The sequence below is a fragment of the Panthera leo genome, chromosome B2, assembly GCF_018350215.1.
Source record: "Panthera leo isolate Ple1 chromosome B2, P.leo_Ple1_pat1.1, whole genome shotgun sequence".
Lineage (NCBI taxonomy): Eukaryota > Metazoa > Chordata > Mammalia > Carnivora > Felidae > Panthera > Panthera leo.
Genome location: NC_056683.1, coordinates 44,340,133 through 44,363,125, shown reverse-complemented (window position 1 = coordinate 44,363,125; position 22,993 = coordinate 44,340,133). Strand labels below are relative to the sequence as shown.

Genomic DNA, 22,993 nt, shown 5'->3' with positions numbered 1-22,993 from the left:
TTACACAGCCCCCACCCCAACCCCCTTCCAGAATAACTCTGCCACCTTCTCCCTTATGGGACATCCTTCTAACCGAAAAGCACATCTCAAGGAGAGACGAGGCTTACCGTGCAAAAACCTCTGGGAGAGAAGTACACAGCAAATGAAATAAAATTTACCCTCCAATGCAACTGGCTGATAAGTATCTAACTATGCCAATATTTATTGAGTTCTCAGCACATGTTTGGTGCCCGTCCTGAGCTTTTAATGCATATAATCTCGTTTAAGCCTTACAGCAACCCTGGGTTGAGTAGACGTTCTTTTTATTCTGCAGATGAATGAACTAAGTACAGGGAAGTTAATAACGCCCAAGGTCACACAGCTCAAGAATGGTGGAGCCAGGCACTGAATGCAGAGGGTCTGACCTGGAATATGTGCACTTGGCCACCTCTCTCTGTTGCTTCTTCATGCAACCCGATGCATGTACAGTCCAATAGCAGGGAGACTTCCGGGTACACAAAATGGGAGAGAGAGAGAGAGCAGTAGTGATGGAAAGCTTGGAGAAGGGAAGGCGTCTCCAACCTTAATCTTACCTTATGATTTCACCCAGAGCCAGCCCAGGACACAATGACCACTGTTCTGGCAGACTTGGGAGTTGGTCCACTTCCTTCTTTGGTCTCTGATGGAGCATAAAAGGATTCCCACCGTGTTGCTTTCTTGAAAGCAGATCTCACATTAGCCATCTAGTTGACTTCCCAAATGGAGCAGCCATTTCAATCTTGGGCTTCATGCAGACGAACTTCCATGAGGTTCCTGTCACCAGCGATGCTGTTTTACTCTTGCCAGAGATCCATCGAGCACTTTCGGAGGGTTGGGTGCCATTTAAACACACAGAAGAAAAGTAGAATTTCTCAGAAATGAAGTATGTTTCTGAGGTGGTGTTTAAAGTTTTTTAATGTTTATTTATTTTTGAGAGGGGGGCACAGGGAGAGGGAGACACAGAATCCAAAGCAGGCTCCAGGCTCTGAGCTGTCAGCACAGAGCCCGACGCGGGGCTTGAACTCACGAACCACGCGATCATGACCTGAGCTGAAGTCTGACGCCTAACGGACTGAGCCACCCAGGTACTTCAAGGTGGCGTTTAAACACAAGTGAAGAATTGAGACATTCGTCCGAATAAACTTGGCTACGTCGTGATTTCCCCTGTGATATGCAGACTGAAGCAGCTGCTGATTTGCTAAGTGAATTATTTGGATTCTCCGATTCATTTGTGAGAGCACTGGGCTGTCTTCAGGGCTGATTGACAGCCAGTTTAGGGAATAGAGAGTGGTGATCCCATGCTTCCACTCTGCTTTTACTCTCTTGACCAGACAGAAATCTTTAAATGTTCCTGATGATTTCCACTGAGCTGTGGAATCACACTTGGTTATAACTGTCCTAAATTTGTCTAGGCCCAAGGGAATCTGTGCCCAACACAAAGCCATGTCTCAATCCATTCTGGGACTGCAGAACCAGCCCTTGGCCAAATTGTGAAAGGTGGAGAAAGATGGGTTTTGTCTTCACTGTCTTCTCCCATCTTACTTTTAGCTGTGTCTCTTACAAACTCTAATACGCATGTACACACACACACACACATACACACACACACACACACACACACACACATCACCCCTCCCCAAACTACCGGTCTTATTAAGTTTCCCTGGTAGCCTAAAGGGGACAATACCTTCTGCTATTAAAGGGATCTTTGACCCAACGAAAGCACTCATTCTCTCTAGAATCGGCCCACTTTACTCATGTATCTGAATGGAACCTCAGGATCCCTAGGTTTCCCCCAAGCCGTAAAAAGGATGACATAATTCATCAGAAAGGAGGACCCGAAGAAGAGGTGTTAGATTGTAATTTGCCTGCATGCAGGGCTGCATCGATATCGTATTACACAGGATACAGTATTCGGGTCACCTGTGATCCACAGCTGGAGGGGGTGAGACGCTTGTCAAAGTACTCTGCAACGTTACCATGGTAGTTAGCCTTGAAGGGCCCTAACCAAAAGACTGTACTGCAGAAATACATATGGTAAAACCTTTTCTCTTTTTAAATTTTTTTAATGTTTATTTATTTTTGAGAGAGAGAGAGAGAGACAGAGCACGAGCAGGGGAGGGGGGCAGAGAGAGGGAGACACAGAATCGGAAGCAGGCTCCAGGCTCTGAGCCATCAGCACAGAGCCCGACGTGGGGCTCAAACACAAAAACTGCGAGATCATGACCTGAGCCAAAGTCGGATGCTCAACCGACTGAGCCACCCAGGCGCCCCTCTATGGCAAAAACTTTTGAATATTGCTATCGCAAACCACACCAGAGCGTTTTCCTTAGTATAAAGGATGAACTCGTCTTTGCATCAGTAAAATGGAATTATCAAACAGTTATAGGTACAAAACTCTGGCAGGCCCACTGAACTAAATGTGGAGTAGAATCTCGGATTACAACTATATTTGGTTCTGATTTTCCTCACTTGAGGGAATATTCCATTGGCTGATCCAGTTAGATCCGTGGTTCTCCACCAGGATGATTTTAGCCCCCATGGGACATTGGGCAACATCTAGACACATTTTCAGTCTTTGTAACCGGGAAGGTGGTGCATCGATGTCTAGTGAGCAGAGGCTAGGACACGGCTGACATCCTACAATGCACGGAACAGCCCCCAGCAAAGAATATCTAGTTTAAAATGTCAGTAGTGCCCAGTGAGAGATCGTGAGCTGGACGATTCTGTTCCTGGCCTTCAAATTATTTGGTTGCACGTACCTAGAATGAACCTTTAATCTAAGATGCTCGTTGGAGAGCAACTTCACAGAGCAGACACTTCACTACATTTACAAAACAAGTTAGATGACCTTTGTGGGGCTTGATGGATGACAAATATGTTAATGTGTGACAGAATTTAGAATCTTGTTTCGTTGTAACATTTGAAGTAAAGGCATATAGGTCCTGAGCACTTCTCCCACCCACATGCTCCAGATATAACTAAAGAACTTGACATTGGTGGATGGCCAGATCGGCCCAGGCCACTTCACAGAAGGAAATGAGCCAGTTGGGGGAAGGGGAAAGGACCAGGGATGAGAGAAGCAGGGGAAGCACGAGACATTTTCAGATGTTCAAACTACTCTGCCTCCTTCCCCCTAAGACCAAGGAACCAAGCACCCAGATACAGAGAATTTCCTGCCTTCTCACACTGCCCGTCTAAATCGCATCCTGCCCAGAGGTGATGAAATGTGCATTTCTCTCGCCTGTCACGAATGCCTATTTTTTCCATCACCACCCCAACACCTCAGAAGAATAAGATATCTTCCAACCCTCCTGGAATGATTGAAAACTTCAGGCTCAAAGAAAAGCTAAATGCCGTGTCCAGTCCATGAGGTACTCAATTCTTAACCGATAGAAATGACCATCAATCATCAATGGAGATGCACCTATATAGTAGGTATGTTTCTGGTTATGAGAACCTACAGAGACATATCAAAATATTTGACCCTCACTCTGGTACCTTCTTACCGTTGTTTTGACGAGCAGGTTATTTTTAAATGTTTATTTATTTATTTTTGAGAGACAGCCATAGAGAGAGTGTGAGTGGGTAAGGGGAGAGAGAGAGAGAGGGAGGCAGGATCCCAAGCAGGCTCCCCTCTGTCAGCACAGAGCCCAGTGTAGGGCTCAAACCCACCAAAGGTGAGATCGTGACCTGAGCCGAAATAAAGAGTAGGACGCTTAACCTCCTGCGCCACCCAGGTGCCCCGCGGAGCTCCCTTCTGAGGTGAGACACTGGGAGGTTGTGGGGGGAACGACCTCCAGGCCTAGCTGGAAAGGCAGTGTGGGTTCGTAGGCTGCAAAGCCCCTAGGGAAGAAGCTGTTTATTTTCAATATGGTTTTTGGAGATAGAAGTCTAGGCTGGTGGCTGGATACGGTCTCATCTGGTCTGAAAACTAAAAGGTAACATCTGCACGCATTCAACTCTAAAATACGTTCTGACCCATGATCCCACTTTATTACTCTGCACCCCGGGATGTGTTAGAGTGGGGTGAGAGGAGGTGGTCCACTATTACTTCCGTTTGACAAATGAGGAAACTAAGACCCAGAGCTTTTACTAAAACTGCATGGCTGGTTAGATGTGTCTAAGCTATCTGACGTCTGGACCCGTTTTCCATCAGAGCCGCGGTTCTGAGTGCCGTCCAGGGACCAGTAACAGTAATGTCACCTGGGAATGTGCTAGAAGTGCAGATTCTTAGACCCACCTTTGACTTACTGAGTCAGAAACTCTGGCAGTGGTGCCCTCGATCTGTGCTTTGACCAGGTCCCCGGGGACACCGACGCACTCAGACTGGAGAGTCAGTTCCCAAGAGGTGCTGTTTGCATCTGCTATGTACTCTCCCCACACCTTTCTATTCAAGGGATTCTTCTTAACCCATCATGTTTGTTTACAGAATGGCCATAAAGTGTGTACTTAGGAAGTTGGTACCCTAATTCCTGGGCCACTCAGGCTCCTTGATGTATTTTCCTTTATTAAACATCCAGAGCCAGCCCTCTGTGGTGTCTGTGCCAACTGGGGATGGGAATCTCAGCTTTCCTTTGGCTTGACCTATCTTGTAACTTTCTTGCACCAGACAGTTTTATCTCCTTAGGAACTGCAGAAAGAAAGGGCGTCTAAAAATACTTCTTTAAAACTTTCTTGGGGTGCCAGAGTGGTCCACTCAGTTAAGCGTCCAACTTCGGCTCAAGTTATGATCTCGTGGTTTGTGAGTTCAAGCCCCACGTCAGGCTCTGTGCTGACAGCTTGGAGCCTGGAGCCTGCTTTGGATTCTGTGTCTCCCTCTCTCTCTGCCCCTCCCTGTTCACTCAGCCTCTCTCTCTCCCTCTCAGTCTCTAAAATAAATAAACATTAAAAAAATTTTAACTTTCTTCTACCAGATGCCTTCTGTTTGTTAATATAGTAATTTTATACATGAACAGTATATAAAATATACTTTAAACTTAAACAAATCTGAGGGAGCTTTGGACAACCCTCCCTCTCCACACACACACACACACACACACACACACACACACACACACAAATTTACATGCAATGCTGGACACACAGAAGGTACCGACTCAATATTTATTGAATTTATTAAAGACCTATTTTTAGAATCAGAGGAGGAAGAAAGCAAATGCCATTAAGTCTGCTGCAAGGAGGAATGTTCCTCTCACCCACGACACTATTGTGTCTGATGTACTATTGTGTATTGAGTACTATGGTGTCTGATGAAAAATAAGTATTTGATTTTAATATAAATGACATACAAGTATCACTGTATCTATTTTATCTGCAGTAGGAGTGAGAGTTTCTATAACTTAGCTCTTCATTCATTAGTATTTCATTCATTCGTATTTATTGAGTCCTCATGATGTGCCAGCCAGGTGTGCCCCCAGGCATTGGAGCTAACGTGATAAATGAGGGCCTGCCCACATGGAGCTTACAGTCTACGGGAAAGACAGCCAATTAAATAAGTGATTCGCACTGAAGTGTCGTGGATGCTGTCCCAGGACACGCTAGATCCCTTCGGAGCACACGGTAGGGTCACAGAACCATGTGGGAATCAGGGGCAGAAGAACCATTATGGCCGCACCGGAGGCTAGAGGCCTATTCAAAGCAAGGCTGCTAAAAATTGCCCCAAACTGTGCTGAGGCCCAGAAAGGAAGGTCTGAAGTAGCAAAGGTGCTTCTGTGATCTGGCTGCTGTCAGCAGGCGTGTCACTGCCTTGGCTTCTGAGACAGGATGTTGATGATGGTGAAGGTCAAGAAGAGCACGCCGGCTGTGCCTCCGATCATCAGGCCCAGGAGGCTGCCGTGCACCTGCATGGCTTGACAGCGGTCCCCCGTGTAAAAGAAGGCTTGGCTGGAGACGCACCTAGGGGAACAGGACACAGGAGGAGTGTGAGAGCCACCCGAGCCTCCAGCGGAGCGGCTCCACGTGCCTGGCCCCGTTCCAGGCTTTGCATGAGTCGATACAACCTTGTAACAGCCCTAGGAGGTGGTAGTTATTCCCAGGCCCTTCTTATTATCCTTATTATTATCCTTATTGTCTTATTACCCTTATTCTTATTATCCTGTCCTTTCAGGAAAGGTTAAATCACTTGCTCAAGGTCACACGGTTAGTGTTTCACACTTAAAAGCCTAATTTCCAGAGGTCTGTCTCCAGACCGGGGACTCTTGGCCACCACGTGCAAGGCTTAGGAGGAAGGTTTGGGGTACTTGAAGAATACACTGTCCACGCTGGCTCGGACTATAAGCTACAGGGGAAATTCTCCAGAAAGAGTCTGGCTCAGTGCATTGGTGGGAGCCTAAGATCTTCCAACAATATCAATTTGAATGTTGCTGTAACGTGAGCATCCTGTCACCTGTATCCCAGGCTGCCCTGAAATTTGCCAGATCGTGAGCACGTTGTGCTTATTGTCATGTTTGGTACGCAGTAGGCACACAATGGCCACCCCCCGGGTTTGCTTGTTTGTTTTTTAATGTCATTTGGTACAGAGATCAACTAACCTCAGAAGCAGGGCATTGAGGGGGATGTTTCATCCTTTCCATGGCAGCCATTCTAGCCTTTGTTTCAAACAATCTCCTCACCACAGAGTCTAATCACAGAGTGGAATGTGACAATCAGAAGTCACAGACTGCTTTTACTAATGCCAGGACTATTTTATCTTCCTCCAAACTAGACGTTGGCTTCTTAAAAATCAGTGCATAACAGCAAGTTCATTCAATCTTTCTTCTGGCCCAGTCCCCTCCAAATACAGTTTAATTAATTCCCTCGCATTACCTTAGAGGAGCTTATACCGCAAGCTGTAGGTTTGTGGAAAAGGCATCATTTGGTTTAGCAGAGGGTGACACACAAGTGGAAACCACTGGCTTTCCTTACTCTGAGGAGGAAGCCAGTTGGGAAATATGGAAATCTGGCATCCAGGGACCTATCAGCTAAGCAGTGCAGACCCATGGCTGTGGAGTCCTCTACAAGGAGGACATTCTCCAATAAAAGGAACCAGGGCTCTTTGGAAAAGCGGTTCGTTCCAGGGCTGGGACAGGGAAAGTAAAAGATAAGCCTGGAGTATCCTGTGGTGCCAGAAGGTAAAATTGTGTTCATGGAAAAATGAGTGTGTGCAAAAAGGACACAGGAGCCAGTCTGGAAGGACTCCCAAAGGCCAAGGCTGGGACAATATGAGCAATATAAGAAATACTGGCATTATGGAACTATAGCCCATAGAATAAAATCAACATTTGTGTGTCCCTAGCGATAGAAATAAGTAATTGCATGAATAAATGAATGGTGAGGAGTGGACAGTTATTCTTTACAGAAGAATGTCACTTAATGAATGTGGACGGATTGGGGGGAATGAGAAATCACCATTGGAATATTACAGAGGTATTGTTGCTGCGGTTTCACCGATGGGCACTGACATCAGTGGATGAGGAATTTAGGAAAGCAGGATGCTGCATGATCTCTGAATGTCTCTCCTAAGACATATACTAGCAACAGAGTAAGGAACGGACACCTCTTGGCCACATGATCAAGGTTAGAAGCACCAGGCATAACGCCCATTGGCATCAGGTGTCCCAACTCTTGCCAAAAATGTACAACCTCAAGCTACTCATGACAAAACATTAGATACATGCAAATTGAGGAACAATTTACAAAATAGTTGACCAGTACTCTTCAAAGTTGTCAAAGTAGTGAAAGGGAAGGAAAGACTGGGGGATTGTCCTAGACTGAAGGAGGCTTAAGGACACGTGAAACTAAGTATGTTGTGGGGCCCTACGCCGGATCCTGGAACAAAAAATGACATTGGTGAAAAGATTGCAGAGATCTGAATAAGGTCTGTGGTTTGGTGTAATGCTATTGTTAACACTATTTTGTTGCATTAATGTTCATTTCTTGGCTTTGTTGATTGTACTGTGGTTAGGTAAGGTGTGAACATTAGGGAATGGGGAGCTCTGCGGTATTTTCGCAATGTACCTGTAAATCTAAAATTATTTCAAACTAAGAGTTTACAGAAGAAGAAACAAAGTGGAGATTGAAAAGAACTCCGAAGAAACGTAGGTATTTTGAGCCGAGCAGACTGGTCGCTACCTCTGCTACTATCCCGCCAGATGAAATCGATGCTTCTGTCCTCATGTATATCCTCTCATGAAATATTTTATGCAAAAAACAAACATTATAAAAAGGACAATTAAATACAGCGAACTGTGCAGACAGACAGACCTGGATGCAAGTCTCCGCTTCAGGATTTGATGTCTGGGTAATTTTAGACAAATTATTTAACCTCTCTAAACTTCAGCTCCCTTAAGCACCAAATGGGGATAAGGGGGGTCCTTATGTCCCAGGGTGGATGTGACGAATAATTTAGAGCATGTATGTTTACTACTCAGGAGACCCCAAGACCCAGAGCAAGCAGTCAAAAAATATCAGATGTCCTCATTACTATTATTAAAAACATAGCTATAAAAATAGTACAACAGAACAGACAACAGAAATCATAATTAACAACATTGGCAGTCAGTAAACATAAGCTTGGCCCTAAGTCCCACTGAGGTAGGTCATGGAGTAGAAAGTCCCTGGAACTTTTGTGAGCGCTGCAGTGGAGTTCAAAATCACAACAGTCAAGACCCTGTTGATCACATCCCAGAGCGGGGGAAGGGATAAACATCAAGAGATAGGAGATGTGGGACCTCTCTGCCCTGGCAGGACCCCTTCTGTGCCCCGACAGCACAGGCCCACTGATTCAGAGCACAGCTTTGTGGAGTCAGGGACTGCCACGTCCAGTTGACCATCGGATGTAGTCATTGTCCTAACCTTTTACCAGGGGGAAGCAAATGTTGGGCTCACCTCTGCTGACCCACCGCCTGCCCCCCACCCAACATGGCCAGGGAGCCTACCTGCAGCTCGCCATCCCCTTCACGTTCACACAGATGCCTTCATTTTGGCAAGGGTTTGGGTCACATGGGTCTCTGAAGTACTGGGGCCAGTTGTGGTCTTCCAAGGGGCCTGTGTTTTCCACTGACCGCTTCGGTCGGCTGGGCTGCCCCTGGTCCAGGTTGCTGGGTAGGGCTTTCTCTAACAAGCCCTTTCCTGTGCCTTCTTCTGAGGTCTGCTGCTCCCGGCCCTGGAGAACGAGGCCTTGGGGAATCAGCCTTGTGTCTTCAATTTGAACTTCAGTCTGGAGAAGGTGGGTTATATCTTGAGGAATTAGACAAAGGACAGTGAGGAACATCTGTACTTAATATCTGACTACAATTAACTTCCACTTCTGGAGAAAGTTCCCTGGGCCACCTCTATCCCTCGTGGACATCACCTTCAGTGCCATGGAGAGGTGGCTTTGAATCCAGCTGATTCGCATGCTAGCTGTTTTTCTTTTCAAAGTAATGCAATCACATTTTTATTTATCCAGCTTGAAAAAGAAGCACCAAGCTAGCATAGATACACTGACCCAAACTAAACTGAAGTCAACAAACTGCCATATTTGATAAATTGTCAAAAAAAGATGACACTGAAGTTTTAGTTCCTCCCAAGGACAGTTAAAATAAAGATGAGAGTCCTTGAGCAATAGCTCTCCTAGAGCACATCTTTTTTTTTTTTTTTAACCTGGTCCTCAAAACAATCCCTATCCCCCATGAGATGCTTAAAAATCGGTGTAAAATCAGTAGAAGCCCCAGAACATAGGTTTAGTTATTCAGGAAAATCAGGAAAAGTACCTTCAAAGTCCACAAAAATTATGAGGTCGTCATTTTTAAGGAAACTCTTCCTTTTTAGCATTTCGTGGGAGATAAAATTACTCCAGCCCCAGTCGATGCTTCTAAAACAATCACAGTCCTTATGATAGGATCCCACAATGGACGGCCTGTCCCAGATGACGGAGTCATTTATGGCTGCAAAGTTATAGGTAACATAACATCACATTACCTCTTTATACTTCACTCTCCAACTTGTCTTTAATGAGTATATAGAGCTTTCTTAGAGAAAAAAAAAAAAACCAAGTTGGAAAAAATCAGATTATTTATGCTTTCCAGGAGAATCAAAACTCAGAATTGGGAAGGGGGAGGGGCAGAGAACCAGAGCTCTGAATGGTCATTTGTCCATTACTAGGTCACTTCCTCAGTGAAGAGGGAAAGACAGGATGGCGATAGCCTCTTCCTTTTAAGGCTTAAGGTTCTTCATTTGAAAATTAAAAATTCTGGGCGCCTGGGTGGCGCAGTCGGTTAAGCGTCCGACTTCAGCCAGGTCACGATCTCGCGGTCCGTGAGTTCGAGCCCCGCGTCAGGCTCTGGGCTGATGGCTCGGAGCCTGGAGCCTGTTTCCGATTCTGTGTCTCCCTCTCTCTCTGCCCCTCCCCCGTTCATGCTCTGTCTCTCTCTGTCCCAAAAATAAAAATAAAAAACGTTGAAAAAAAAAAATTAAAAAAAAAAAAAAAAAAAAGAAAATTAAAAATTCTGTGCATTTCTTTATTGATACAACCTTGTTTCATTGACATGCTGACGATCACTAATATTTTAGGAGTCAGTGCATTAGTTCGGCACAGAGGCTAGGAAATTCTGAGTATTTGATAAATGATTAGCAGTTCCTGTTCTCTCATTTAGACTGAGTTAGACGAAGCAGGAACTGCCTGATTTGCTTCTATGCTGGGTACAGGGCACTGAGTTTGGCCCAGTGCACGTCCTTAATAAATGCTTGAAGAGTAAATTCTGAAAAGAGAAGGGAGATACAATGACATTGAACATTTTCAGCTTACTATTCCCACATGACTATGCTGTTGATACACCCGAAGAGGAAATGTGAGAGGAGGTGTTGACCTCTTGTACACGGATGGGAACCACATCTGTTGGCCCTTTTGGGTCGAGTGGCAGATCTTAGAGCACCTACCTGAAGATGTCTGGGACTTAGAGGTAGTGAACACCATGCTTGAGGACATTCGATTCCTGGCATCGGGTTCCTGGTCGAGTATTGTCATTATCACCTGTCTGTTTTCCACTGGCCACTCCAGGATAGCATCATTCTCCCCACTGCACAGGTGAAAAGCAACTCCTAAGTAGCCAGATGGACTGTAGCTTGTTCTGCCATGAGGGTACAAAGTCAACCCAAAACCATATCCCTCTGAATTGTAGAATCGAGGACTCAGGAGCTTGTCCCCTTTAACTGTGCTCTGAAGGACCTGCGAGAAATTCCGTACTGTCCAAACGCCTGTGGGGCATGGGGTTTCCGTCAGGGTGATATCATCTAGGTAAATTCCCCCATTTGAGTTCTGGGGGTCACCTTTTGAGCCCTGGAAAAGGTAGCGAAACTTCATTTCTTCTCTAAGTGTCACATGGGCAATTTTCCAATTTTGGTCCAAATCTCCTAAGGACAGAGAATAAGGTTGGTGACAACTGTGGCCAACATTTATTGAGCACGGACTATGAATCTGGTGCCAGGCCAAGAGATTTATATGAATTATCTAATGTAATCCTCATAGCATCCCTATGAGGTAGATACTGTTATAAACTGGTTAAGGAACTTCTCCAAAGTCACATACCTACTGAAGGAAAATAACTGTAAAAAGATACACTATAATTTATTTTCACATGCATATTCAAATCTTTTTTTAAGTTTATTTATTTTTGAGAGAGAGAGAGAGAGAGAGTGCAAAGGCAGAGAGAAAGGGAGAGAGAGAGAATTCCAGGCAGGCTCCACACTGTCAGCACAGAGCCCGACACAGGGCTTGAACCCACAAACAGCGAGATCATGACCTGAGCCAAAGTCAGATGCTTAACCAACTGAGCCACCCAGACACCCCTCATACTCAAATCTTAACCAGAATTTGTTTTCCATTATTATTAAATTCCATAGGTTCTGTGTTTCCCCATGGGTTTCATGGTATAAATGCACCCCAGCCCCTAATGTTTGCACTGAATACCTAAATATTAGTCTGAACCATATAAAACAATCATTTTGTAAACTCAAAGTCAAATAATGGCAACTTCATATGGTCCAACCTATGACTTGATGCTAGAGAGATATATGACAGACTCTACATTAAATGTTCACATACAGGACAAGCTGGATCTCCCCTATGCAGAACCGACTCACCCACTAACACCTAATTTTTTCTGTTTTCCATATTATCTGAAATTCCACCAAGTAGGGGATCCATCCTCTTTCAGGAAGCAAATAATACAATCAGGGTTGCTACTATCCAGATAATTCACATTCTAGTGAAAATTAGGTCTACTTGCTTTTTTCCTGAGACTGAATTGGAAGTAATAATTCTGAATAAAGAACTGAGTAAGAAGTGAGGTCATTCTAGAACATGGGGTCCTGTGCTGGGCAGCGTAAGAAACCAGAAAGGATCTTGAGGGTCTAGGACCTCTTGCAAAAGTGTATTTCAGCCTCACTTAAATTTTTGATGCTATTTCTGACTTCTGAGTGGTTAAAATATTCACTGAGGGGTTAAAACATACCAGACATTATGCTGGGCTCTTAGAAGAGCAGGTTGGGGGGGCGGGGGGAGGTGCAGGAAAAGGGAGGAAGAAGAGGGAGAGGAGAAAGAAGAGGAGAAGAAGGAACAAAGAGGTGGGGGGGAAGGGAGCAACAGAAGGGGAAGGGAAAGGGGAAGAAGGAGCAGGATCCCAGATTTAAGCCAAATCAGCCCCTGCATGAATGTCTCTAGGTACCTTGGAAGGTCTGCACCTTGACCAGCTTGCGAACGTTGCCCGTGCTGTCATCCCTCTTGACCCAGATGACGAGTCGATCTGAAGGGCTTCCTGTCATTTTATAGAAAAATTGCAGGCACTGCTGCTTCCTCTTTGGGTAAAGAATCCGTGACTCCAGCAGGGCTGCCTCTTCTGCCACCCCCGATCTGGTGCTGAAGTGCATGAAGTAGCCGGCACCTGTGGCGAGAGCACCCCAATGACCCATCTCCAGCTGCCCACACCCCAGGGGGCCCTGGATGCCAGCCAAGTGAAATAGTGAACAATGGCCATCATCTAGCCAACACAAGCTAGAACTCTACTGGGGAAAATGAACAAAGATGGCTTGTCAGTAAGTCTCCTTTGTGTCTCCATGAACTGACTCCCCAGCTAAAGCCCCAGCTCCCCAGTGCCTCCTCTGATGCCTTTGTCCCCAAGCTTGTGAAATGTATACCTCTGACTTAAGGAGACATGGGCTTCAAGCAAATTCATCTCTGAGATGAATTCTATCTTCCTCATTGGCTTTCTTGTTTGAATTAGAGATTCATTCCAAGGAAAAGAGCTGACTTCCCGGTTGTATAACAAACTGTGCGCTCCTCATATTTGGAAACTGGAATTTAAATATTTATGATAATAAAGATTCAGTCTCACCTGTTTCTAGCCTGCAATTGGATGTATTATTGATGGTAAAGAATCACACTTACTGTGCCTTAAGAAGGGGCATTCGAGGCATATTAGGGAGACTAGTTGAAGATTTCTCCTGCCTGTAAGGAAAGCTTCGAAAGAACACTGAAAAGGAGGGTGCAAAATGTCTGTATTTGTAACCAGGCTGGGATTTGTCCAACTCCTAAAGCTTAGAACTCTCTCCCCCAAAAGAAGCAGGCAGCTCAAGGAATATGTCATATGGAAAATCAGCACATCAAAGTCAACCACAAAGAACAATTCTTGCATATAAAGAAGCCCTTTAAGCTGTACCACAGCGTTCAACTTCTTACCAAACATCCCACTCAAAATATCTCACAAAGTACAAACGAAGTGAGCTTCTAGTACAGTTCTAGGTACTTTGGCAATATGACTCTCCGCTTCATCCAGCGTCATACATGGGGCACTGTACCTTCCCCAATGGCAGCAAGCATCAGTGGTTAAATAAGCTTTCTACAAAGCTTAACAATATCATAATGGCTTTAATGTTATATCGGGAAACATGATATTTTCTTGCATGTTCTTCTGAGTACTTGACCTTACTAGCCTGAATTGTCTGCGTTGTGAATTACTGAGTGCTTGGGTCAAATACAAGAGGTCACATGGCTAAGAGGGTCTCCAGGTGGTCCTTGCTGAGGAATTTCACCCAGGTGCACTGAGGGGTAGGAAATGAAAGTCCAATAACTCGGACTTGGGAATCGGGGCACCTGAATTCTTGCCCATGCTCTGCCACTAACTAGAAGGTGCCCATTCATCTCTCCTGGTTTCAGATGGGAGGTGGCTTCTATCCCAAGGGATCCTTTGTGCTCTTTGAGTCTATACATCTACCTTACCACCACCGGTGCCCTCTAGCAGAGGGAATACACTCCCATTAAATGTCCCCCGTGGAAGATGCAAAATGGCTTGTCAAGCTAACCTGATAAAACTTTTTAGATATTTCTTCTTTCCTTTCCTATTAAGGTGCTGGGACGTTGTTCCTGTTAGGTTACTAGGACCTCTCACATGAAGGTCACCCTTCTGTTTAGCCTGCAACTGTACATTGGCCTGTCAGCCAGCCCACGGGAGAGAGTGGGTGGGAAGCTCTGATGGGAATTTAGAGGGAACTTCAGACTTAGATTGCCCTTTGGACACTTGAGATTATGTGTTTAGTAATATGATGTGTGACAGAGACTTTCACCCTTTGCCGAGGCTGGAGGGAGAGTGGCAATTGTTTACAACCTCTGAGCCCAGTGGCCTGGCAACTGAGTGACAAGCCGGGTCCCTTCTGTGAAGGAAATATAACCAACTCCCACAGGCAGTAACAGTCTAGTCTTTAGAAACTGACTATAATCTATAGGGTTGAGATTTTTTTCTAAGACAGGCACAAACTAAAAGGCTGCTAAAGTAGAAATAAAAAAAAATGAATGGAACCTCTGGACAGAAAGGGAAGATATAAAAAAAATAGAGAGGGCAGCTGCTGGTCTGCAGCCGGAGGATTTATATGCATTATTTCCTTCCACCTTCATGCTTAAGTGTCAAAATCCTAGAATGCTCAGAGAGGCTGACAAAAGCGAAGACTTAAAAAAGGCACCAACAAAAACAACTTTCTGTGGTTACAATTAGCAAGTGGTGGGGCCAGATTTCCTGTCCGGGTCCGTCTGACTTTATGACTTTTTCACTGTACAAAACACACCTAAGAATGATCTGAAGCTGTGCCATCCAATATGGCGGCTACCAAACGTGGTATTTGAGCACTTGAATTGTGACCAATCCGGACTGAGATGTGCTACAAGGGTAAAATACACACCAGATTTCAAATACCTGGTACAAAAGTGTGGAGTAGCTTATTAATAACTTTAATATTGATAGCATGTCAAAATGCCAATATTTTGAATATATCGGGTTCAATAAAATGTGTAGCCAGCGACAATTTCTCGTTTCTTTTTTACGTAGCTACTAGAAAATTTCACATTATGTATGTGACTTGTATTATACTTCAATTGGAGGGCACTGTTCTAGAGACATGACCTTTATTGACAAAATCATGTATTAGCAACCACAAGTCTGTATTGGTGTTGTCATGACCTAAATGCATCTTTTTGTTGCACGCCCAGAACCTGCATGCTTTTTGTTGAGCTAATAATTAAGATACGAGAAATGTTCTTTGTGCTTGTTCAGGTTTCCATGTTGGATAACTAACATTGCAATTGAGACAAAACATGTAAGCTGCCATTCCCTAACTGAACCTGGTGAACCACTGTAGAGTTCCTACTTTCTGCCTTCACTCACCCGTGCATTGTCCCACCAAGGTGTGGTCCACTTGTCCAGGCTGAGAACTGTCCTCATGGACCCAGTCAGCATCATCTCTGGTCCCCTGAATCATCCCACAGATGTTTGCCTTCTCAAAAGCACAGTGGTCCAAAAGGGTGTGCGTTGTGGCTGCAAATGATATTTTTGTCACCTGGTTTAAAGTTTAAGTCCTCTTATTTCAAATACCTGATGTCTTGTGCTAAAAAGACCTCATTGTTCAGATACAGCACACTTTCTTGACTTTTCTCAAATGCAAATTCTGCTGTCATCTATTACATCTTAGGACATCCAACATAGATGCAGCCCTACCCACCTCACAGAGTCAGATGATAAAAAGACCTGTCATCATGCTTTGCTATAAATGCCAACCAAAAAGTCCTTTAGATCAAGAAGGAGGTACCTAGTAGATCTTTGTATGTAGTAAGTCTTCTGTACATACATATTGAACAGAATTAAAGAATGTGTCTCTCAAGACTAGTAGAGTCATTTTAGAAAACATCCCATCTCTGAGCAGTAGATTGCTCTAGAACAACTACTCTGGGTAAAGAATTTTGCAGGATAAAAAATACTTCCAAGCTTGTCCCCTATCTTGAGATTTACAGAATGATGCACCATTCAAAAGGATGCTAAAGAAGCTGGACAATTACAGCTTCTTACATCATTGGTCCAATACTTTTACTTTGCAAAACACAACCACGTAATTGATTTTCATAACCATCCTGTGAGGCAGGTGTTAACATTTTTTCTAATCTAGCGATAAGTTAAGGTTATGTGGCTGGTCCACTGTCCTTCACTAGAACAGGAAAGAATAGTGAAGGGAAATATAGGGGAAACTGGGGGAGCAGAGGAAGCTCTGTTGAGGTTCGATTACCTACTTCTCAGACCCAGCAGTACTCACTGCAATTATACATTCGGTTCAGCCTCTCCAAATCAGTGGCACTGAAGTCCAGGCGCTGCCCAATGATGGTGTTAAACTCAGGGATCTTGGCCGTGATGGTAGGAGCACTTTCATTCTTGTTAAATGAGAAAGGCTCATAGTGCATCAAAGACTCGTAGTCATAGGGCGTGTTGAGGTCTGTGATGAAGCTGTCATCGTAGGTGTTAAAGTTGTGCTCAAAACCTATCAGAGAGAGCATCAATGGGTCCTTTTTAGTTATATCATTTCCCCTGTTGTGCCCCCTTTGACTAGATACTTAAGCAGAGACCACAAAGAAAAAATGAACATTTGATTTAAATATACATATATATATACTTAACATATTTTATACTAGCATAATGTACATAATATCAATACATATTATTAATTAATAGCAACAAATAATTTTTTTTAAGTAGGCTTCATGCCCAGAGTGGAGCCCAACACAGGCCTGAGTATCACGACCCTAAGATCAAGACCTGAGTTGAGATTTTGCTTAGGATTCTCTCTTCTTCTTTCTCTCCCTCCCCCACTCGTGCTCTGTCTCACTCTGTCTCTCAAAAATAAATAAATGTTAAAAAAAAAAGTCAGACACTTAACTGACTGAGTCACCCAGGTGCCCCTAACAAATCATATTTTAATTACATTAAAAAATATATAATAGTATATCCACTTATAAAAATTAAAAGTATATTTAAAAATAATATAAAAACACATGTTATAATTAATTTATACATTTGCATACAATTTATTAAATATTTGTATACATTTACATAAAAGATTCATTTCACAAATAAATGAATAAATAAATGTGTGTGTGTGTGTATACGTATAAGCTTTTTTTTTAAATTTTTTTTTAATGTTTATTTATTTTTGAGACAGAGAGAGACAGAGCATGAACGGGGGAGGGGCAGAGAGAGAGGGAGACACAGAATCGGAAGCAGGCTCCAGGCTCTGAGCCATCAGCCCAGAGCCTGATGCGGGGCTCGAACTCACGAACCGTGAGATCGTGACCTGAGCCGAAGTCGGACGCTCAACCGACTGAGCTACCCAGGCACCCCAGTATAAGCTTTTAAGAAAGAGAAGATAAAACATTAAAGTAGAGGCAGGTGTTCCAAACGGCAGGAAAAGGAAATTTGTGAATTCAGAAAAATGTTCAGGATTGATACATCTTGCTAATAAGCAAGTACCTCATCCACCAAAAGCTATACCTGGTCAGCAATTCCATAGGTTAGAAAGTCAATTCAAGGGGCAGAAGGAAAGGTCAGTAGTTGCCAAGAAAGGGGCATCCTGTCAATCAAGGCTCACATCCTTTTCCAGAAATGGCCTCATGGACAGAAAAATAAAACAGGAAGCGCAAAATTGACTTTCCGTCCAAAATAGAAAAGGAAAATATTTTTATGAGATTAACACAAGTAAGATAATATATATTGCAGAGTGAAATGCTGGAATCAGAAAACCAATCAGATGTTCCTTTAATCCACTAGCCATCAGGAATTTACTGTTTCAGCAGCAATCATGAGAAGTTCACAGATTTTTAATTTCCTTCTTAGGGAGTGGCAGGAAAACTGAATGAGAAGGCTCATAACTCCCCCAATCGTGACTTCCTGTCTTCATGTATTTCTCCTTTTCTAGTTTCCCATCCAGTTGTTTTTAACTACCTTATGAAGACATCAACGTGGATGCATTTAGGATTGAAGAAGAGTGGCACAACGTGAAGTGGTCTAGCGAGTGCTGGAGGGAGTCTCTAAATGCTTTTGGAAAAGCCATGAACCCTGCTGATCAAAACTTGATTTTAACTGTAAATGAGAATACCAACGTTTCATCCTCCCAATTCATGGGATTTCATGGAGACTTAACCTGAAAAGGATCAAAGCTTTTTCGAAGGTGGCACAGGACTGTAAGAAACAAATGAGCCAAACAGAAGGGGAAAGTAACTCCTTCCAGAACACTTGGCCCTAGGTTGTCCTACCCTAAGGGATAGAACTAGAAAGAACATCCAGCCAGTGTGAGGACTGAGGCTTGGTCTGGGATCTCCTGGTGACTTGTGATGAAATCTTAAGAAAAGCACTCTCAAATTCACCGGATAGGTTTTCCTTAACTTTAACTAAAATCACCGGGTTAGAATAGATCATTTCATTCTTTACTACTCAAGGATTCTTTTCACAATGCTTCACGACATAAATGTTTTGAGTAATTTTTTAAATTTTATTCAACACATTTTTGCTGTGCCTACTATCCATATCTGAGGAGCTATGCTAAGTGGTGGTGGCCCCTGTCAGTGAGTAGGATGGGCCAGGTCCTGCCTTCAGGGAACTCGCAGCTGAGAGCCTCGAAGAGGGAGCCATCTTGTACCCCAGAGAGGCCAGTCAGCAAATCTCTTGTGTAAAGGATCGGGCGGAAAATGTTTTTGACGTTGGGAGCCATGTGGTCTCTGTCACAGCTACTCAACTCTGTCATTGTAGCACAAAAGCAGCCATAGGAAATAGGTGAAGAAACGGGCATGGCTGTGTTGCCATAAAACTTTATTTACAAGAGCAAGTGGATATGACCCACAAGCTGTAGTTTGCGGAATCCTGCTTGACCTCAGAAATTGAGGTCTTTCCTTGGTGGGAGAGAAATGATCCAGAAAACACACTTCTGGCTTAAGAGACGGAGACGGAAACAGAGACGGATTTGGGGAGAGAACTACGTTGCCAGTATACTATCTTCTTAGGTTGAACAATTAGATAGTCATCTACGAAAGATGAGATGCAATGAAAGTTATAAATTACCCTGAGCAATAATAGTGCCCTCCCTTACTGTCTTATTAATTCGATGTCTCATTTGAGAACAGTTCTCCAGAGATAGTGAGCAATTTAGATATACGGAATATGAAAATATAGGGAGGAGATAAACAACATGTGTTGAGTAATTCATGTTCAGCCAAGAGCTGAGCCAGTCTGAAAATTACCCTGTCAAATGCGTTGGCTCCCTCTGAGAAAGAGAAATCATTTGGCCTAAAATGGTATTAAAACACTAACCGTTGTGTTCTCCAAGACTGAAAAATGTGAACGTTCTCTGCATCCTTATTGAATGTTCAGCAGAACCAAGTATATGTACAGGGAGGTAAGAAAGTCAAGCCTAGAGGCAAATACAGGCAGTCTACCAGTGCCCTGGACCAATGACCCCCACTCTCCTTTCCCTCCTACACAGACCCAGTTCTAACACACTTACATCTAGGACACAAATGCATTAAACTTGATCTGTTATTTCATGTCCGGGTGAATACTTGCTAATATATCTCTAGATTGGACTGAGGGGCGAAGAAAAATATTACTTTAGCTCAGTGGTTGGGTGGTAGGATGGGTGGAAGTGTATGTGGGGTATGTGTAATCATGGTTCTGACGAGTCCCTCAGAGTCGAATCATTATAGACGCACTGCCGTATATGAACCCATATGTGAAACTGGTATCTAAATAAAACAGATAATTATAAGACAATTACTTGCTTTGTGAAAACCACGATTGGTAATGGTAAAGGCATTTTAATACATGAAAGTTTTATTAATCTATTGCTGCCAAAAAAGATGTTTTCCCACTTCCTGAACTAAGTCCTAATTAAAAACTAGATGTTTTCAGAAACACAGTATTGGCTTTCTTCCCAGCACATTGGGAAGCTGTTCGATAAAAGAGTGTTTTTCATATACCTCAGAGCACCATTTAGTTGTCTCAAACATTTAGGAAAGGTAATGCCAAGGAAGTCTAAAGAAACTACAGAACAGAACAGAAATTGTTAGAACAACATACCTGCATAACAATAAGTGAAATAAGACTGTATTATCCCTTGCACAATGTGGCTGGGGGCAGGAGGAGAGAGGTATTTAGGAAGAAAGAAGGAGGAGAAGGAAGGGGAGGAGGGGTACAGGAGGAAGAAAGGCCAGTCAATTTTGACTAACTAGAACTCAGATCATCAGCCAGAGTTAACACAATTGGGGAGACAATTTCAGATGAAAGAATTCATTTTTGTTGTTGTTTTGGTTTGTTTGTTTTTTAATTTTTTTTTAATGTTTTATTTATTTTTGAGACAGGGAGAGACAGAGCATGAACAGGGGAGGGTCAGAGAGAGGGAGACACAGAATCTGAAACAGGCTCCAGGCTCCAAGCTGTCAGCACAGAGCCCGACGCGGGGCTCGAACCCACGGACCGCGAGATCGTGACCTGAGCCGAAGTCGGCCGCTTAACCGACTGAGCCACCCAGGCGCCCCTGTTTTGGTCTGTTTTTAAACACCTATCATTGATTTGGTAAAGCACCAGCAAAGTTCTTGAGTATATATTAGAGTCATCTTTTGTTCAGCTAAACTTCATGCAGACTCCTAGACCTACATGAGATTTCACACCCAGAAAAATGGCCATGACTTCCTCGGAAGCCTAATTCAATTTACGATGACAGGACGATAGCATTCTAGATGGATTTTCAACAAAAACACCGAAACAAAGCAAAAGCTTCCGATGAACTTTCAGTTGGCATTGAGTTAGCCAACACACATCACTCCCTAAGGCCCTTATCTGGGGTCAGTTAGGATCAGATGAGCAACACCCACAGAATAGGCCAACAAATAATACACTTTTCCTCCGCTGTGCTCTAGCTGAAGCTTCTGTCTGCACACCGGTGTGGCTTAGACATCCCAGGGTTGGTCCCAACAAGCGATCAAGGTAAATCCCCACCCAACTCCCTTGGGTCTGTACCCACCTGGAAGAATTTCATCCCACCAGATGTTCACATAGTCATCCCGGTCAGTTCTTGACTGCTCATGGTAAAATCCCAAAGCGTGGAGAATCTCATGTTCAATGATGGCCTTATAGTCACACCCCTGGCCAATGGAAAGGTTCTGTCCCACGTGTTGATCGCCAACCTCAGACCAGCACCTTTAAAGAAGAGGAGAGGGAGATTTTCTCCTAAAGAACTCTCAAGTGGCTGTAATTCATGGGGTTCCAGAACACAAATTTGAAGGAAGTTAGGTTTGATTTTAAAAAAGGAATTGTCAACGGCATTCTCATAAGCTAATAGTTCAAAATAGGGGACTAGTTAACTGAGCAACATTCCCTGCAGGGAATAACATACAGTCTTTGAAAGTGGTGGTCCAGTGGCCCCTGGGTGACTCAGTCAGTTAAGCTTCCAACTCCTGATTTCAGCTCAGGTCATGATCTCATGGTTTCTGAGTTCGAGCCCTGCATTGGGCTCCATGTTGACAATGCAGAGCCCGCTTGAGGTTCTCTCTCTGCTTCCCCCCCCCCCAACTGCCCCTCCACAATGGTCCATGCTTGTTCTCTCTCTCTCTCTCTCTCTCTCTCAAAATAAATAAATAAAATTTAAAAAAAAATAAAAGTGATGGTCGATTATCAGTGTGATACCTACTCAGAGGCAAATCAATCCTAATAATGCACCAGGTAGAAAAAAGTAAAAGTTGGCATTCTTTCTCACCTCCACAAACTCAAAGGACATTCCACAGTATAACACTATTGCCTCTGTACCACAGTATTAAGTTGTCTCTGGGTCGTGGCTGTGGTTGATTTAAATTTTTCTCCTTTGTACTTTAATGAATTTCCAAATTTCCTATAATGAGCAGGTATCAATTTTACAATCGTGAAAAAGAACCTCATTAAAGAGACGAGTCTACTTCTTTGGCTGTCGGCCAATCTGCAGCACTACGAAAGCACAGGGCTGGCTGCCTACCAGTTCTAAAGACTCGGGGGAAGAAGGACCCATAACTTCTCACAGAAAGCAGTAGACTCAGCAACTGCTGGCAGATTCTCTAAATTCATCACGGTGCAGTCTCTTGCCCCTTTTTTTCCCAATTATTTTTTGTCTTTTCTCATAAATCCAACTTTCCGCCTCTAGTGGCAAATCTGAAGCTTTCCACAAATTGTCTCGTCTGCTTTAAGTTGTGGAACAGGATCTATACTCTAACCAGTGCTCAACAGAATAAGAGATCTGCTCATACTTTAAATTTTTTCTTAATGTTCATCCATTTCTGAGAGAGACAGAGTGTGAGCAGGGGAGGGGCAGAGAGAGGAAAACACAGAATCTGAAGCAGGCTCCAGACTCTGAGCTGTCAGCGCGCAGAGCCCTACATGGGGGCTTGAACTCACGAACCTGTGAGATCAAGAGCTGAGCTGAAGTCTGAAGTCCAACCAACAGAGCCACCCAGGTGCCCCGCCCATCTTTTAAGTGTGACCAATGGATTAGAAGTTCTTTGATGACAATCACAATGTCTTACCCACCATTGTTGTCACCAAGATTGCTAACATCATATACCTTCAAATGCTAATGACTTTGGTTTCTACTCAAAGATAGATCTTAATTATCTTCCAACAACTTTTTAAGG

At 43.7% G+C, this 22,993-nt stretch overlaps 1 protein-coding gene across 1 annotated transcript in view; it reads right to left on the bottom strand.

The window, feature by feature from the left end:
• Positions 1-5,217: 5,217 nt before the first annotated feature.
• MEP1A (meprin A subunit alpha) overlaps positions 5,218-22,993 on the bottom strand; it is a 57,567-nt gene continuing 39,791 nt past the window's right edge. Inside the window, exons 9-16 of the mRNA XM_042940381.1 lie at positions 21,358-21,533; positions 16,609-16,830; positions 15,690-15,839; positions 12,705-12,920; positions 10,918-11,391; positions 9,753-9,926; positions 8,937-9,237; positions 5,218-5,916 (exon numbers count right to left, since the gene is read on the bottom strand). Of these exons, the coding sequence (XP_042796315.1) occupies positions 5,760-5,916; positions 8,937-9,237; positions 9,753-9,926; positions 10,918-11,391; positions 12,705-12,920; positions 15,690-15,839; positions 16,609-16,830; positions 21,358-21,533 (1,870 nt within the window). The 3' untranslated portion in view covers positions 5,218-5,759. The remainder of the gene's footprint in view (positions 5,917-8,936; positions 9,238-9,752; positions 9,927-10,917; positions 11,392-12,704; positions 12,921-15,689; positions 15,840-16,608; positions 16,831-21,357; positions 21,534-22,993) is intronic.